The 18,611-nt window shown below is 39.4% G+C and overlaps 1 protein-coding gene across 1 annotated transcript in view; it reads right to left on the bottom strand.

Moving 5' to 3' along the window:
* Positions 1–5,455: 5,455 nt before the first annotated feature.
* lrrc4ba (leucine rich repeat containing 4Ba) overlaps positions 5,456–18,611 on the bottom strand; it is a 34,964-nt gene continuing 21,808 nt past the window's right edge. Inside the window, exons 2-3 of the mRNA XM_079875117.1 lie at positions 11,041–11,556; positions 5,456–8,314 (exon numbers count right to left, since the gene is read on the bottom strand). Of these exons, the coding sequence (XP_079731243.1) occupies positions 6,362–8,314; positions 11,041–11,286 (2,199 nt within the window). The 5' untranslated portion in view covers positions 11,287–11,556 and the 3' untranslated portion in view covers positions 5,456–6,361. The remainder of the gene's footprint in view (positions 8,315–11,040; positions 11,557–18,611) is intronic.

The raw sequence follows: 18,611 nt of genomic DNA, 5'->3' as shown, positions 1-18,611 counted from the left end.
TGAGGGTCTAGGATACAGTCTTGCTTTGGTGTTTTGTGTGTGCTCAGCGGCAATCAGTGTTTGACAAGCTGCTGCGGGCTCTTGTACAGACCAGTGTGATGACGCAAAGAGATGCCGTGAACAACTGATCTCATTCTCTTCATAAAACCCCTCAAACACACACAAGCGCACATAAATGTCCTGATGGGTATCAAGGAACCCACACAACATCTACAATGGCAAACGAGGCACGTTCAAACAAACCATACACACGCTCCCTAACACGATAAATCATGTGTGATTTTTGCCACACACACACACACACTCAAGCAGCTATAATGCTCAATTCCAAATCTGTCACACACACTCAATCTCAGGGGCTAAATAAGTTTTCAGGGTTGAACAACACTGGTTCTCTCTCTCTCTCTTTCACCCTCGACATTAAAGCAGACTATAGTTTTGTGTGCACTGACCAGCAAATAATAGTAATCACAATAATAACACAGAATTCAATATGAAGTCTGTCAATGTAGGCCATAAAAAGACGATCAAGTTAAAAATGCATGTTTATTTTCAAGATTTAGTTTTTAGAGAATATATTATTCCTGCGATGACAAAGCTGAATTTTCAGCATCATTACTCCAGTCTTCACTTGATCCTTCAGAAATTATTCTAATATGCTGATTTGGTGCTCAAGAAACATTTCTTAATCATGTTGTGCTGCTTAATTTTTTTGTCGAAACCATGATGCTTTTTTTCAGGATTCGTTTATGAATAGAAAGTTCATTTATTTGAAATATATTGTTACAATATAAATGTTTTTACTGTCAATTTGATGCATCCTTGCTAATTCAAAGTATTAATTTCTTCTTTTTTTTTAAAATAATATTGACCCCAAACCTTTGAATAGAATGAGCATGTTTATGTTTTTAATTTTACTCTTATCAGTGATTTATTTTTATTTTTAAATAAGGCATCTCAATAACTGACTAATAACATTTTCAGTGAAATGACAAAACCTAAACATATGAGCCTGAAAAAAATGCTCATTTAAAAGATAAATGTCAGACAGACTTTTTGCATCTAAGGTCTTCTTCGTTACTATTTTTAATGTTTTTGAAAGAAGTCTCTTATGCTCATCAAGCCTGCACTTATTTGATCAAAAATACAGAAAAAAACAGTAATATTGTGAAATATTATTAAAATGTAAAATAATGTGTCTTTTTTATTTTATTTAAAATATTAAAATGATTATTTTATAAATAATACAATTATTTAATAATAATTAAAAATAATATTACAATTATTTTCATGATGAAAATTCAGCTCTGCATTACAGAAATAAATTATATACGGTACTATATATATATATATATATATATATATATATATATATATATATATATATATATATATATATATATATATATATATACATATGTATGTGTGTATATATATATATATATATATACTTGCTAGTTGGGTAAGAAAAATAAAGTTTAGACATTTTACTACATATTGATATATTTTCTAAAAAGTCTTGAACTATAAAAAAAATCTAAATATTCCATATTCCTGGCAAGCAAAAAAGTGTGATTGAGTTTTTTCATTGCACAATGTTTTTTTGTTTTTTTTTAAGCCAGCCTCACGACTGGGAGCATCGGTGTCAGAGCGCCGTGACGGGCTGTGGAACTGTGGTAAAAATTGTATTTGTTAGGAACACAAGCTACATCCACACCCTGCCATGAAAGATTTGTCTGTTCTGTCTAGCCCTGACAATTACAATGAACCAGTGCAATACGTGAAGAATGACTGCATCGCTCGCAGCTGCTTTAGAAACGGACCATCACTACAGCTTCCACCAGCAGTAGGGCTGAAGTATGATTTTTAACTTAGATGTAATTGATATTCTAGCGATGCACTCTCAAGTGAGTAGAAGCTAGTTGTTTGTGTGTTCTACATGGTTTTTTGGCTCAGACTGTCACATCTCAGAGACCAATGCTATAGATCGTCTGCTGATGAATCCAGGACCAAAGTGCAAATGACCAAATACAAACCTTTTAAGTAAAAGCTGGAATAAGATATTTACCCCCCACACCCAAAAGCAAAAGTTGTCCTAGATTTGTCTGTCAAAGCCTGAGCGTGACTGCAGCTTTAACACAAAAAAACGGGGACCATCGCCACACGTCTGAATTTCTGAATTATGTATCACGACCACTACTAGGGAAGTACCTCCCACTGTTTCAACCGGTAGGAAATTGGCACGACTGGCCCCTGACTTCTCGATTGGGGTATTTAGGAGGGGAAAAAAGAAAGGAAATCCACAACTGATGTTTTTCTCCATTCTGGCTAAGAGCATCATTCAGAAGATCATACACAAGCCTGAAGCATTGGAAAATATGCTAAAGTGATTTAAAGCGGGGATTTGAAAATGGATGTCTGACTCTCGCCGTCTCTTAATGCAAAAAAACACAGATGTCACAAACATGCATACACAAGCTCACCACATGCACGCTCAAACACACTGCAATGACAACAAGAACAGAGTCTCTTACTGTAAAACACACATCGCAAACTCGCTCTCTCTCTCACACACACACACACACACACACACACACAGAGGGCAAAGAAAATTAAATCAATGAAAAACAATGATCGAAATACTTGGATGTTTTCAAATAAGCTTACAAAAGCTGAAAGGGCCATTTCCAAAGTTGTCATACATACACTCACACACAGACACATGGTTAAGCCAAAACCCGCAACACCACATTCTCTGGTGCACTTTGCATAAGTCCTAAACCAGCTGGTGAGCAGTGTATTTCTCTGCCAAGCGTGTTTATGAGAGAGCTGAGATTCGTCGGCTTGATGTGTACGAGTGTGTGTGTTTTGGGCCCTGTGACTCAGATACCGCAGTGCTACGAGGGAGAGAGAGGGCTCCTGTCTTCCTACCTTTGTCACAGCATTCGCATGCTTCATAAAGACTTCAGGAAGCGAGAGATATCTGAGGTTGCAGGCTAGGTGGAGATCATGAGATATGTGATATGTTATAACAGTCTCTGCCCTGTCCCACTACCAATCTGCTTGGCAATACTTTCTTGTAAGTTGCTTTGGAAAGAAAGCATATGCCTTAAGCACAAATGTAATACGATTACTGTGTCTGGTACATTCACATGCACACACACACACACACATGCAAACAGATGTGTACGTAATTCACCCAAGAAGCAAATGAACATATGCATATCGTCGGTATGAGAGGGAGAATATGATAATTTCAAGAGTAGGGGATGATGTGCCTATGGAAGATCAATGGCGTGTTAGATATGGGCATCTTGATGACTGCTACTCAAGGTTCATGAATGTCAATGGTAAGGAGGTTTATTGATATGCAGTGTGCTGCAAATATGCTAATTTCCAATTTAAGAACACTGTTATGTCCTCGTAAATGGCGTCCTATACTGCCTCTGTCCTCGCATTTGCATCTGAGACCTGAACGCAGTGATGGGGACTGTCGCAGCAGCAACAGTTGCCAGGGAAACCTCACCATAGGAACCAGTTGGGACACTGTGCCAGAGCATGGGTGCGCCAATATGTCGGATGACAATTGACACAGTGGTGTGCTCGCGTGTGGATATTTGTACGTGTTGTAGGCTAACAAGGTTTGACAAACACAGGCACGGGGACCCACAAAGATGGCACCCTGGCTCTGACAGTGTTTGGCACATTAGTGCGAAGGCGTGTTGCCGTGGCAACAGGGTGTTGACATGGCACAGTCGCACTTCTCGGCACTGATAATGGGTGACATTCTGAGAACAAGCGTGTATTAGAAACTCAGTCTCTCTTTCCTCTCTCTCTCTCTCTCTCTCATTTCTTTCTCTGCAGAGAAGAACGCTACCACCAGCCAAATCACATTCTGTCTGCATCTCGGGAGAACTATCTCCAAACTGTATATAAGCTCCAAGGGTTACATACAGTGGTACCTCAAATACATGAGAAAAAGAAAAGACACAAACATAGAACAAATCAATGCCACCAAGTTTCACGATTTCAGTTGCCATTTTGTGTGCCATATATACATATATATATATATATATATATATATATATATATGTGTGTGTGTATATATATATAATTTTTTTTAAATTTCGAAGTGACTTTTGCTAACAGAACATTTTTCATAATTATAACAAATGTAATATTAGCTAATTATAATAACAATAACAATATTACAATTAAGATAACACTTGATTTTGAAAAAGAAAAAAACAAAATGAAATGAAACTAGATAAAAACAAATAATGAAAGACACTTATTATCATAGTAGTTTTGTTTTAAAAGAGCTCTATAAGTTTCTATAGTTGTCATTTATTTGTCCTTTTTCATTAAAAAAAAGCTTTCCAAACTCCAATCTCGTTCACTGAGTGGGTTTTCTCTTACCTTTCAAAAGCTATCCTCCGTTGGCTTTCTGCTCAAACAGTAGTGCCGTCCACATGTCTGGACACAGTGTTTGAAATAATCCATTTACCCCTGCAGTATTCACCAGAGTTTGTGTTCTGTTCTGAATCTCCTTCAATCACACTGGCAAAAAAAGCAGGGTCCTGGTAAAGTTTTTGTCTTGTATAAAACAAAGGGGACAGGCCATTGAGGGGGCCATTTTAAGGCCCATCCATTTCCTTGTTTGGATTTGTTGTTGTGGCTTTGTGGTGCTTCAAGCAAATCGTTGTCATTGTCAGTAGGTCCACTGCTATTCCATCGTAACTGAGGGGATTATCAGCTGTGGCGACAACCACTTTTTACACAAACATCACCTCTAGGTAAAAACAATGAAACCAAACAAATCTATTATGCTTTTGACACTTGATGTTTCTCAATAATGATGATAGTAGTAGTAATGTAATGTCAACAGGAGCCTCTTTTTATTCAGTTTTCAAATCGGGGTTTGCTAAAATGTCCCACAAAAAAACACCTTTTCTCAGTATAGCAGCATGTAGATAAACTTTTACAGTATTTTGTTTCATTGCATTACATAGTATCATCATTATTGTCTTATAATTCTGTTGATAATGGTGATAACTGATATCGACCCAATTTAGATCTCAAAGGCCTGCAGAATCAAATAGTAGTTATAATGTGAATTTAAATGACCTCTTCTCAATAACCCTGATAGAACAGGAAAGAGAAACATTTTAAGACTTAAAACAAAGCCAAAGTATCTGAAATCAAACACAATTTCCAGAATATCCATCCCTGTCCCTCTGTCTCCTCACGATGCCCTTAAGTCCCATGAGGGTATACCAGTTTAAGACGCATTTTTGTTTTTATGCAGAGAAAGGAATTATCAGTGAGAAAGCGCTACAACAGCAGCTGCTAATTCTTCAAAAGCCGTGGCTTCAGTCAGAAAAATGTAAAGATTCTTCATAATTTATTTCTCTGAATGAAAATATATTTATATATCATGTATACTTTCATAGTTTATATATTCTCTTAAAATTTGTATATCTTTCATTGTCTTTTTGCGCTTTAGGTTCTTGTTTGTTTTTCATCTCTTCCCCTTAACTGTGACAGCCTTTGAGAAAGGGGAGAAACTGAGTCCATCATCATCAAGAAACAGGCCCTCAACACAGTGCTGGTCTACTAATCCATCTTTCCTTCATAGGACCACGAACCTCAACAAAATTTTACTGATCCATTTTTGTCATCTGAGCTTTACGGTTCTCTAAACCATTTACACACATGATCTTTCGTTCTCAGTCAGTGTCCATAAATACTTAAGGTTGTTCATGTATTTCTATATACATTTCCTACCTAATGGTGCGTATGGTTTTGATTTTTGTAGCATCCTGCTTTATTGATGGAGATCTGTATATGATGGTGTAAAGTATACGCACAGATCTTTTCATCTTCTGAAATGTGTCTGTACACATGCTGATGTGCAAAGATTTTGCTTTGGCACAGATTGGTGCAAGTTTGGCACATAATTATCAATCTTGCATTATACAAAAACGTATGGATTTATATTGTATTGGCAAGTGTGGTTTTGTTTGCTGATGTCTGATGATCCCCTTGATACGTGCAGATCATAGTATGGCAAAGACTGTGATTTTAAACTGCGGTGTGGTTGCCTTCTTCCTTCTAGAAATTCCCCCACTCTTTGCCAGCGTATTTACTTTGTAGTGATTTCACAGCTGTATCTTGTATTCTTGTGTAGGCTATATTTCATACAATGCTGGGACTGCCTTTCTCATTACTCCTGAGAACATACCCATAGGGGTTGAACAGCCAATACCTTTCATCTGTTTCTGTCTCCCTGATACTCTTTCTCCATTTCTTATCTGTACATTTACCTTTCTCCCTTTCTCCCTTCCTCTCTTTCTCAACTTCAGATCTGGGTTTCTTGGACATTCTCCTTGGAGCCGCTCTTGAATAGTAACGGCTCGATCTGTGGGTTCTGCCCTTTACTCATCAGGCCTTTCAGTGACCCGTGGATGCCAAGGGTCGGCAGAGGCATTGAAGAAGGCATGGAGCATGATGTACTACCTGCAGAGACTGGCACCTGTGTGCAAGAGATGGGGATATTCTGGGCCTGGGAGCAGGGCGAAGGGTTGTTGTTATTGTTTAGGCCTCCGCCCGAGCCTCCACCAAGGCCCAGACCCATCATGTTATTGTTGAAGTGATGGGCCTTGTAGTAATGGTTGAGATGCTCTGCTCGTGCAAGGTTTGGGAGGTTGACGATTTCAGGGTGGTGCAGTCGCAAGCTCTGTCCGCCGGACCCTCCTTGCGGTACTGTGGATCCTCCTGAGATGCCGCTGCCACGGATGCCCGTTCCCGCTCCGATCTCATCTTCGACGTTAATGATCTCGATGGCTCGTGCCGGCCCGTGGTGTTTGTGCAACTGGTGCTGCTTCCGCAGCTTGTAGAACACCACCAGCATGACAGCGGCCATGAAGGTAATGGCCACAAAGCAACCAATGATGATTTTGGTGGTCTTCATGACATCGTCTAGTCCGGAGGGGTAGCTGGGCTCAGAAATGGGGACTGTGAAAGTGGGTTTGGTTGCTCGGGGAGAAGACGATGAGCCAAGGATTGAGAGAGAAGAGGCAGTAGTGGTGACAACTTTATCCCAGAGGTGCCCAGAAGGTGTCGTCCCAGGAATGTGGATAATGGTCTCGTTGATGGCACGCAATGCAGATTCTTCATCCCCCGTATTCTCCACAGTTTCTACAGTGACCGTGGTGAAGTAGGTGTAGTTGACGCTAACGTCTGCTGCGGTCACATTCAGGACGGCAGTTGCCGTAGTGTTCCCAGCTGAGTTGGTCACCATGCAGGTGTATTGGCCAGTGTCGCGCAGAGTTACATTGGTGAAATTCAGTGTGCCATCATGCAGCACGGAAATCCTGACCCGATAGGAGCCATGGGTCATTAGGGTGCCATTCGGTGTGATCCAGTTCACAGAAGTCATGGAGGTACCGGTGCGACACTTGAGCTCAGCAGCCATGCCCTCTGTCACATTGAGGTCAGTGGGCGGCTCCACAATGACGGGGGCATAGCAGGTGAAATGGCTCTGGTCCAGCTCTCCAATGTACTTTCCCTTTAGGTAGGGTGGTGCATGGCACCGTGCACAGCAGGTTGTGTTGCTCGGCACGGTTTCTTTCAGCCACCAGCTTAGCCACAGCACGTCACAGTTGCACACCCAAGGGTTGTGATTGAGATGAACTCGCTCAAGCTTCTGCAAGGGTGTGAAAAGGTCATGGGGCAAAGAGTGTAGGGAATTGTGGGATAGGTTGAGCTCCTCTAGGTTCTTGAGATCATCGAAAGCATTGCGCTCGATGACTGACATCTGAGAATGCATGAGCCATAGTTTGCGTAAAGATTCCAGGCCTTGGAAGGATCCAGGTCTGATGATTTCCAGACGGTTCCCAGACAACTCTAGCTCCTCCAGTCGCACCAGGGGAGTTAAGTTAGGGATGTCCTTCAGGCCACACATACCCAAGTTCAGGTAGCGCAGGTTGATGAGTCCAACAAAGGCTGCGTCAGATATATAATCCAGCTTTTTGAGTTCGCCTAGGTCAAGACGTCGCAGCGAGGGGACGCGATGAAAGGCATAGCCTGGTAAGGTCTCGATTGGATTGTTTCGTAACCACAGTTCTCGCAGCTTACTGAGGTACTCAAAGGCTTGCGATGGCACCAGTGTGAGGCGGTTGTCGAACAGTTCCAGAGTGTTGAGGTTTGGGAGGCCATTGAAAGCACCCACCTCTATTTGACGAATCTGGTTCTTGGAGAGCTGGAGGATCTCCAGGTGCCGCAAATGTTTGAATGTGTCTGATTTTATCACCTAAGTGAGAAAATTACAGGTACAAGTTTAGGATTAGAGTTATGTGTGATAAATTTGTTCCTGTGAAGGATGAACATTTTTGAAAATACAGTCAAAGTCATAGACAAAGTTTAAAAAAGTACATTCATTACTGACTGTTGTGCTTTAAAGATAAAATGTTTTACAAGTTGTTATCATTCACTCTTAATGTTTGAAGAAAAACAGATTAAAGGGATAGTTCACCCAAAAATAAAAATTGTCATTGTTTATTCAACCTCATGTTGTTCCAAAACCGTATGCTGTTATTTTTAATCCATGAAAAACAAAAGGAAATTTTTGAAAAATCCTCAAGCTGTTTTTTTTTTTTTTTCAGTTCATAGTGGCCACTTTTTCCATCTCTAGAAAGGACAAAAAAACAACAACATAAATTCATCTATAAAATTAAGCCATATGACAGCTATGTGCAAGGAACAGAATACAATTTATCTTCCTTTGCTGCAGCACTCAAATGTAATTTGACACATTTGAACTGGCATTTGAAACTTGTTCAGTTCTGACATGTTGTTGCACCGTTTCAGAGACGAAGATTATGAATAATTTGTGAAAACTTTTAGTCTTTTCTTCTCACGCACAGTTATCATATGGCTTTAGGAGACTTGGAAAACAGCACATGAGTTGCATGGAATATGCTTATAGTAGGTTGTTCTGGATCCTAAGTCCGAGTGTCCACCAAAGCGTTTTTTGGCCAACTGAAAACGCCAGCGCTCTTCTTAAAATGCTTGCTGTGTGTGCTTAACTGTATGTTCACACCACCGCCGGCGAGAGCGAATTTTGCCGTATTTTGCCGTCAACGACGGCGGAGAAAGATTCGGGGACGCTCTGATGCTCTGACGTAGATCGAAGGCGTGATTTTAAAAAAAACTTTATTTAAAGGGGCCGCAAAGAAAATAAGCATGTTGATCAGTATTTGTGCAGACTGGCCATACGTAGGGTATAAGTTAACCTCATGAAATCTGTTAACGTAAGAAAATGACCTATGGAAAGAACTTAACAATTATAGTTACTTTGCTAACGAAATAAACAAATTCCATTTGTGTGGTGTGGCTTTTGTGTTCATGGTCAACTGCGAGTCTAATTTCAACATGCAGTTTATAGGACGTTTATTAGACTTGGTCTTTAATTAACATTAACATTGATTTGTGTGCAGTTTACATTACAATAACTTTCCTGGTTGTAGCCGGAGCTCGCCGCCGGCTCTCATTGAAAATGAATGACTTCCGGCCACTTTGACGCTCTCGCCAGCGGCGGTGTGAACGCACAGTTAGAACGCTTTGGTGGCAAAGCATTTTTTTCAGTTTGAGACGCTATATGAGGATTATCCGCGGAACAGTTACTAGTATCTGATTTCGCAGATAGTTTGTTTCTGAATATAAAGATGTCAACACAACGTAACATTCTTGCTCTGGCACTAGTTTTGGATGAAGAGATGTGCTTGTTGTTGTTGTTTGTCATAGTTGTACAAGCAGGATGTGGTGGCTGGTCAGTGTGGAATTTGTCCCCAACACCCCTTCCACAGTAATTGGACGGCTGGGTAAAAAGTGACAGAGATGAGCACTGCGTTTTACCCAAAGTTGAAGATTCTTCAACTCTTGGCGACCGGTAAAAATCGCAAAGGACTTAGCACTTAGCATGAAATAGACACTCAGCGCCTTTTCACGCTGCTACCGTTTTAAAAAAGCGGTGCTCCCATTGAAAACAATTGGAAAAATGCGCTAGCCATGGGAAAAAAAATGCTTTTGTGGACACACAGCCTAACAGAAATGTTAATTATGAACTGTAAGACAAATCACTGCATGAGGATTCCTAAAAAAATAAAACTCCCCTTTTCCACAGAAAAAAGCATACAGTTTATAAGTGACACGAGGGTGACAATGACAGAGTGTTCATGTTTTGCAACTGTAAATCTTAGTAATGGTGAAGAAACATTTTCTTAACTAAAGAGCAAACAACAGTCATAACAGAATATCAACAGTCTTATTAGCATTTGCTAAAACGTAATGAAAAGACTAGAGAATATTTACACATCATAAACACTATGGGTTCTGACACCATTTGTCTCTGTGCATCTGATGTAGCCAGAACTGCTTTTCTTGGGCAGCGAGAAGCTTCCTCCTGGCCTACTGCCACAATCCCCTCTGTATATAGAGCAGGGGAGGGGAGGAGGGTGTTAAACACACTGGGTTGGGGGTGTTGAAGAGGAGGGTGGAAACTGTCAGAGCTGCACTCTTGTGGTAAAATGCTATGGAAGAAAAAGAAGCCAAAGAATCTAGGATGCCTTCAGGTATTAAAACATTTTTAGATTTTTAATCATTTCAAGTGGGGCTCGAGGACACAACAAACCAAATCAGAATTTTTATGCTTAAATGGAGGCTTGATGAAAAGCATTATTGTTCCTCATTTTTAATAGGCTTGTTTTTGGTTAACACTTTCAGTGCCAGGGTTAGCCATAAATTTGCGGCTATCTTGAGAATAAATCTAAACCTTCACACTCAAAGTAGGTCATCTTAACGCCTGACTTCACACTGAAACCTCAATATTTGAGCAAGGCTGAGCCATTAGTGTAAACACAACTCAGTGCTCAAGCAACATTAGTGAAACTGATACTCAATAAAGCTAAGGAACAAACAAACACATAAACATCCTTTCCCCAAGCCTAATGGGAAAAGAATGCTGTGGTCAGTATTTACCTGTATCGAGTTCTCCTGTAAGTTGAGGTATCGTGTGTTGTTGGATATACTGTCTGGCACCTCTTCTAAGTTTCGTCTTGTACAGATCACTCGACTGGCTTGATTAGAACAACTGCACGGCGTGGGACAGGTGGAGGCGGCTCCGACTGCGTCTTGGCCTGGGAGGATGAGCCGCAACAGCAGATGAACCAATAAGAGGAGGAGGGGGGAGGGACTAGGAAGGCTGGTCACCGTGGTGATGCGCATGGCAACTGGGTCATGACCCTTCCTGTATTCCAAAGAGGATGATAGACTGATTCCAATGGCTCTTGAATGCGGTCTCTTTAAATGTTGCAGCTTCCTCCCGCAACGGATGTCACTTCTGCATTTTTCAGTCGAAATGTTCGGTCTCCTTGGTTGGTGGAGTGTTTTGTCCTTGTTTTTGTTTCATCCAGATACAATTACATAAGTTGTGTCATCTTTGCCTTAACAGGTCCTCTAATGTGACAGGCCGCTTTGTGATGAATACATGTTTTACTGCAAAAGAGAGAAAAAGAAGAAAGCCATGTTTTGTTACTCTTACAGAGTCAAATATTTAAGGTTTGCATAATAGCTAAAATGCCACATAATAATTACTTGCAATCAAATGAATGTTGAAGAAAATTAATGCATCAAGTTGACAGGGACAAAAATAGTTTTTAGGGATGCAAGGACTAAAGGTGTTTCCTTCTCTCGTCTGGAAAACTCAACTACTGTATATTTGTAATGGATTCTTGTCTCTCTGTGCATATTAATGATCCTCATGATAGGTATTCATGTTATACTGTAACCAACCTAAAAGACCCTAGAATTCAAATTTATGACATCTGTCATAAAAACACTGAGACCCATTGAAATTTCTCATGTTTACATCTGGGAAGCATAATGTAAAGGATATTTCACAAATGTATTGCCACCTGGAGTTTGGCAGTGTATGTATAGTCATTTTGACCCGGAGAGGATATTCTTTTCCCCAAAAATGTTAGATAATGTTATCACATTGAATTAAAACTTACTGACTTTGCTCACACAGGGTATGACTACTTCTCAAAAAATTGGGGATAATTTTTTATACTTTTCTGGTATTTTTTCCCACCTTGTTAAACTTGTGGTGTTCCCGGTCCAAAATGACCAGCCAATAGAAAAATAGCTTATAAATCTCTTGTTATGCTCTATTATCACCAAATATTGGATTCAATCTTTTTGTCAATTTGTTTTCTTTCAATTAGGACAGGTTTTGTATTTCATTTAGGAACTCATTGATCGTAGGTCTCATTGATCTGAGCTTATGCACCGTAGATTTTAAGGGGGGAAAAAGCTCAGATAAATGAGGCCTATGATCAATCAGTTCCAAAAAGAAATACAAAACCTGTCCTAATTGAAAGAAAAAAAGTTGACAAAAAAAAATGTAATCCAATATTTGGTGATAATAGAGCATAATGAGAGATTTACATGCAATTTTTAAAAGGCATTTTTGACCAGGAACATTAAAGCTGTTACAGGGTTTTCAACACAGCATTAGGGTTAGTTAAAAGTCTAAAGTCGACATTAAATGGAAATTCACCTCAGCTATTTTCTAAATGCATCCTATTGATCTTATTGGGAATGATTAATATATGTGTACGTTTCTTTTCTTTCTTTTTTTAAACTTGCGATTTTTTAACAAATCTTCCGTCGCGTCTAAATGATTACTTTTGAATCGTCTTCATCACTTACGTAAGTGTTGGTCAGAGTACCGTCCTTTTAATTTAAACCGTGTATTATGTTGCTAGTGATTAACAAAAAATATATATAATCACTGAAACCACAATTTTACTTGTATTTGGCGAGTGTTAATTCTGGACCCTGGTTGTATGCAATTAGCCTGGTAATACCAAACTCTGCTACTTCGCTTTGCTTCGTAGACAGAGTCTGGAAGGGCATAATAGAAAAGCGTTTTCTTTCTCGCGGGGGGGGGGGGGGGGATTGTCTGAATTTTAAAATCATTGGTTACCCGTAAGCCAATCACATAACGTTTGGTTATGGCGTGTGTTATGCGCATGCTCAGCCGCATCTAACTTCCACTGTAAACACATGTATGATGCGAAAACAAAACCATCGAGCGAAATACCGGAGTGAACATGGCTGTGAACGACTTTTGCAGATTATGTGATTATATCTACGCATCCACGGTACAATCAGTGTCTATGTTGTCACGGCTCTCAGCCCGCCCTCTGTTCGTTGATTGGCCGGCTGTTTTCAGGCCGGAGGAAAACGGAAAGCTATTACGCTATCTCAGACTGAGTACAGAAGCGAAATGAAATTGAGCGGAAGTACGAAGTCTGACGTAGTCAGGCTAGTATGCAATACAGTCTGACAGAACATATCTGGCTACACTTACTCACCTTTACCAGATGTATGTGCTTAGATCCCTTGTGCTTTTCTGCAATAATACTGCACGTGTGAACTATGGTACTAATCTTTATGTCCATACTCGCCCATAGACTTGAGGCTCATGGGGTCTTAGAGCAGCATTAACTGGTGCAATGTGCTACAGCTGATGGATTGCTAATTCAACACGAACCCCGTGCAAGGGGGCTCAGCTCTCTCACTGCAGGTTATTTAGACTCCAGTAACCTTATATAAGGGTATCCAATGAGACACAGGCCATTACTAATGATGATGGCCCTAATTATCGTACTCTGACATGCATGTTCATTTAACACAGGATTTTACACTCGGCGCAGTGAAAAATAAGAGAGGAAGAGAGAGGATATGGAGCGAGAGAGAGCAGGGCAGAAGGCAGAAGGATGGAGAGATTATTAAACTGATAGATGACTGTACAGCTGCAGGGATAGAAGAGAATCATCAACACTAATAGATGAATACTGAGACAGAGAGAGAGAGAGATCCAAGTGAACGAGAGACAGACAGTAAGGAACAGATATAGAGAGAAGGAAATGTTAAGAGGATGAGATAGAGGGTGAGGAAAGAGAGGAGAGGGAGAAACATTAATATTAATAATTTCTCCCAGAGAGAGCAGCATGAGGAAGGCTTAATAGAAAGGGATGAATATGAAACAGAGAGAGATAGAAAGAGGAGAACGACAACATAGGTGCATCAAAAACAACAAGAGCACACGGAAGATGGGAGAGATGCAGGGAAGACTACACAAAGGAATGAATATAAAACAGGTAGAGAGAGAAATAACTACTCCTGTTTGTGTGTGTGTGTGTGTGTGTGTGTGTGTGTGTGTGTGTGAGATTGGAAGTCGGTAAAATTAGTTTGAACACTCAATAAAATACACAATACAGTAGTAAATTGACAATACAAACACACAGACAAAATTTCCACCAGACAAGTGTGTATGCACATACATTTGTGTTATGTTATTTTTTGTTAATTTTTAAAGGTCACATGAAACTTTGAAAACAAGAAATGCCTTCAGACCCTGCAACGAATATCTGCCATTGGATATGATGCCACACTCTATTCATTTTCTTGTCAATAATAATAACACTTATGAACACCATACAATAATTCAAATAGTTAAAATCTACTCTACTTTGTTGCATTATTTGTACTGAGTCAAGAGTCTAATGGTAAAATATCTGTCCACTATATGATTATGCAGTTTAGTCAAGAGTTCACCAAAGGTAAACTTTCTAATTCTAAAAATTTCTTTACATGTGCAAAGATTGGTATGCATGCATATGGATGGAAGTGAAAGTCTGCACCTGTCCTTATCTGTTTAGACAACCTTTTCTCTTTGCAAATGTATTCTTACATGCTCTAAATATGCAGGATCTTTCCTAACTTATCCTAAATTTAGATTTAGTGCAAACTGAATTAATGAATTATGATTTCTGCATGAGAATATTTGCAGGCTCTCTTTGATAAGCACAAATACAAGGTGATGAACCCAAGCTCAAAAACACACACACACGCACACGCACACACACATGCATACACACACACACACACACACACTCTCTCCAGTCAGGAGAACAAATGTGACGTCCCCTGCTGCTGCTTCAGTGACCATAAACACTGTTTTACTGTAAGCATTAGCATGCCGTTATGGGCAAAAGCCATTTGTAGGGCTGTCATGTAACAGGAAGCCATGCCCCAGGCCCTCTTCTATAAACACTGCAACTGAAGCATCACTAATACCGTCACAGCTACCTGCAGCAATACCTGCATCAGATGTTCCCTACTGCACCTGCTGGTAACCAGGTGGGTAACCAGTCCCCACTAGCCCCAAATTTGTTTTCAGTAGCCCCGGATCTTATGTTGTTTTAGTAGAATTATAGTAGAAGAAAACTACATAAATGTGGAAAATATTAATGATTAAATGAAAATGAATACTTACAAATGAAACTGAAGCTGTGAAGTTGACCTGTAGTTGTTTCCTTTCAGCAGTGGTTCTCAACCAGGGGGCCGGGGCCCACTACGGGCCCTCAGCAAACTTCCAAGAGGGACTCAAGATGACTTAGAAGTATTTAAATTAATAAATTAGTTATGTTAGTTTAATATGTTAATAAGAATCTAAATCACATGCTAAAAAAGCAAGATGTAAACGGAAATCTTTGTTCCGTAGTTCTATTGCAAATAGTTCTGGAATACAGAACATAACTTCTGGAATCACAAAATGAATGGTGTTTAATTAAATATATAAAATGAATAAGCCCTGTTAATGGAAAAAAGAAAGTTTGAAAACAAGCAGCTTTGTCATAATTACAGCAGAAATATCTTAGCAAATGAATATTGTATTGGAAAATGTGGGACCTTCAAGCCAAAAAGATTGAGAACCATTGCCTTAAGAATCTATTTCTACCAGATTTAACCCTTCATTCAATTTTGCTGATGTAACCTGATGTAAATGTAGGTTGATTCATTGAATAAACTCAATTAACTTAGATGTTCTAGTACCACAAAGCAAACTGTTTTTGGACTTTAAAAAAGTTTTAAAAAGTTTTTTTATATGTATAAAAGTTGTCCATTCAACTCTACATTACATTCCAAGTATATGTATATTCTGAATATGATAGTTTTATGTGAGAAAGTGTAAAAAAAACGAACTTTTATTTTGAATCTGTTGATTCATTTCACAAAACCGGTCTAAATGATTTGTTCACTTGCAAGACTGATCTGGTTCTGATTCTTCTCAGCTCAACAACTGATCCAGTCGTGGACATTTAGAGATTCATAAATATTTATAATATAACAAACATTATACTGTTGTTTGCATAATAATGATTTCATAATACTAATGTTTTGGTGTTATATACACTTTTAGAAAACAGTTCAATGTGGGCAAAGGGGAAACATACTGTACCTGCATTCATTTGCAAGGAGGTTATGCATTTAACAGCATGACTTAACCAGGTTACATCTGATGTTTAAAATGGATCATGGGCTCAGTCCCTGACGTTTGCAGAATCTCATCACACTCGTTCGTAACGTTGCATTTTGTGAGACAAAAGAAAAGGGCAAGAGCGCTCACCAAGAAGTAATTATTAAAACATCATCCTTGAAATTACGGCAACCTTATTTTATCTATCTGTGTTGTGTCATCTTCATGCATGATTGACAAGACCTACAATTAGCTCAAAGTGCCAACTGCCAATTAAATGGCTGTAATAGGAGATAGCATCTGCTGTGATGTTGATGGGAAATGGAGTCCAAAATGACAGTGATGACAGGAAATTGAGTCAGCTGTGAGCCTGTTGGGAAATGTGATTTGAATGGTTGGCACATGAAATGTGTTTGCAGTGTGCACGCGAGTCACTTTGATCCTGTTGTGGTCACTGCCTCACACACATTCGAATTCTCAACCCACCTTGAGCCCTTTATCAAATGATTTGTGTCTGACCATTAACATGTTAAACCCCACTGATTGCCTTTATCCTCTCTTCCATTCTACGAACACTCTCTCTCTCTCCCACACACTCCTGTCTCTGTGCTCAGTCTGTCTCTGTCTGTGTCCAGTAGGTGTGTAAATACGCCGCTGGCCTCTAAGCCTGAAGAAAGGTTAACCTGCTGCACTAAAACATATTAACCCTTTAGCCTACGTTCTGCATCAGCATCCAGGAGGGTCTCAGCCTCATTCTCTGTTTCAAATCTTAGCACAGATTTACCATGGTTATTTTTCACCAAACTTTCTCTAAACACCAAATTGTCTTCTACAGTGATATCACTCTCATGGATGGATATCACTCCATCACATAGTGCTTTTTATACACAGGCAGGCAGACAGACACTCTCTCTCTCTCTCTCTCTCTCTCTCTCTCTCTCTCTCTCACACACACACACACACACACACACACACACACACATTAAACACTACAGATTATAGGTACAGGTATACAGAAAATACCTGGATGTCCTACAACTACTACGATGACGGTTTTATTATCCGGTGAGATAATGGGAGGGGAGCTCTCAATGGTGGAGAACAGCGAAATTACTGATGTTGGTGGTCACACTTTTTTTTTTAATAATGGTTAATCCGCTAAGGCATGCTCACACCAAAAAAGATAACTATAACGATAAGTATATTGGCACACCACACCAATGAATAATGCCTTGGATAATGTCATCTTCCACTTTAAATGCACTAGCTCATTAAATGCTGGTGGATTCTGATTGGCTGTCAATGTTTTTATCATTCATCAGCAGGGGAAAATCATCCTGAAAGTGACTCCAACGATATCGTTGCTCTGCGTCGCTATCGCTATGTGTAGTAGAGCTGTGGTATAGACTATTCTCACAGAGTTACAATGCTTATAGTTATATTTAGCGTCCTTGGAGTGAATGGGCCTAAAAGCTCCACGTCAAACAAAACAAACCCCCCCCCATCCCCAACTCACAAAATTACCCCAATGACTGATGCACTACATTTAAGTTTTTTTACTTAACAGCTGTTGTATGTGCAAGAAGAGTTTCTTCAAAATATATTTACAGAAGAGATATGCCTACTTTTATTATGCCCTAAAAGTTTACTGTTTTTTTTTTGTGAAGAAAAAGTACATACTACTGTCATAAATGCGTCTTTAACGGACAGCTCTGTCGCTTAGTTACAATCATCGTGAGACCAAGACTGCAAAACTGTAAGCACATTATCTGCTTTACACCGTTTGCAATTGTAAAACAAACTTTTTGCAAAATGCTACACAAAGTTCTTGTTTCATTTGGAAAACACTGCCATTTAAATGGCACATTAATTTACAGATTACCACACCCAATGACCATGTGTGAAAACACTAATACATAATTTGTTCACTTAGAAATCAAAACTCAATGTTTTCAGGAAGAAATTATTTATTTTACACCCTTGAGCTTCTGTTTAGTGTATACCTAATTTGATCACTTAGAAATCAAAACTCAGTGTTCTGAGAAGCAAATACATTTTTCACCCCTGAATTTTCTGTTTATTTTGTAAATACACTGAATGTGCAAGTCAAGTCACCTTTATTTTTATAGCCCTTTACACAATACAGATCGTTTCAAAGCAGCTTCCCAATAGTAACAAAATTCAAATTTTGCAGCAAAGCAGCTCTAACAAGCCAATA

Source organism: Squalius cephalus, assembly GCF_949319135.1.
Source record: "Squalius cephalus genome assembly, chromosome: 1".
Lineage (NCBI taxonomy): Eukaryota > Metazoa > Chordata > Actinopteri > Cypriniformes > Leuciscidae > Squalius > Squalius cephalus.
The sequence above is the reverse complement of the archived record's forward strand: the minus strand, read 5'-3'. Positions and strand labels throughout refer to the sequence as shown.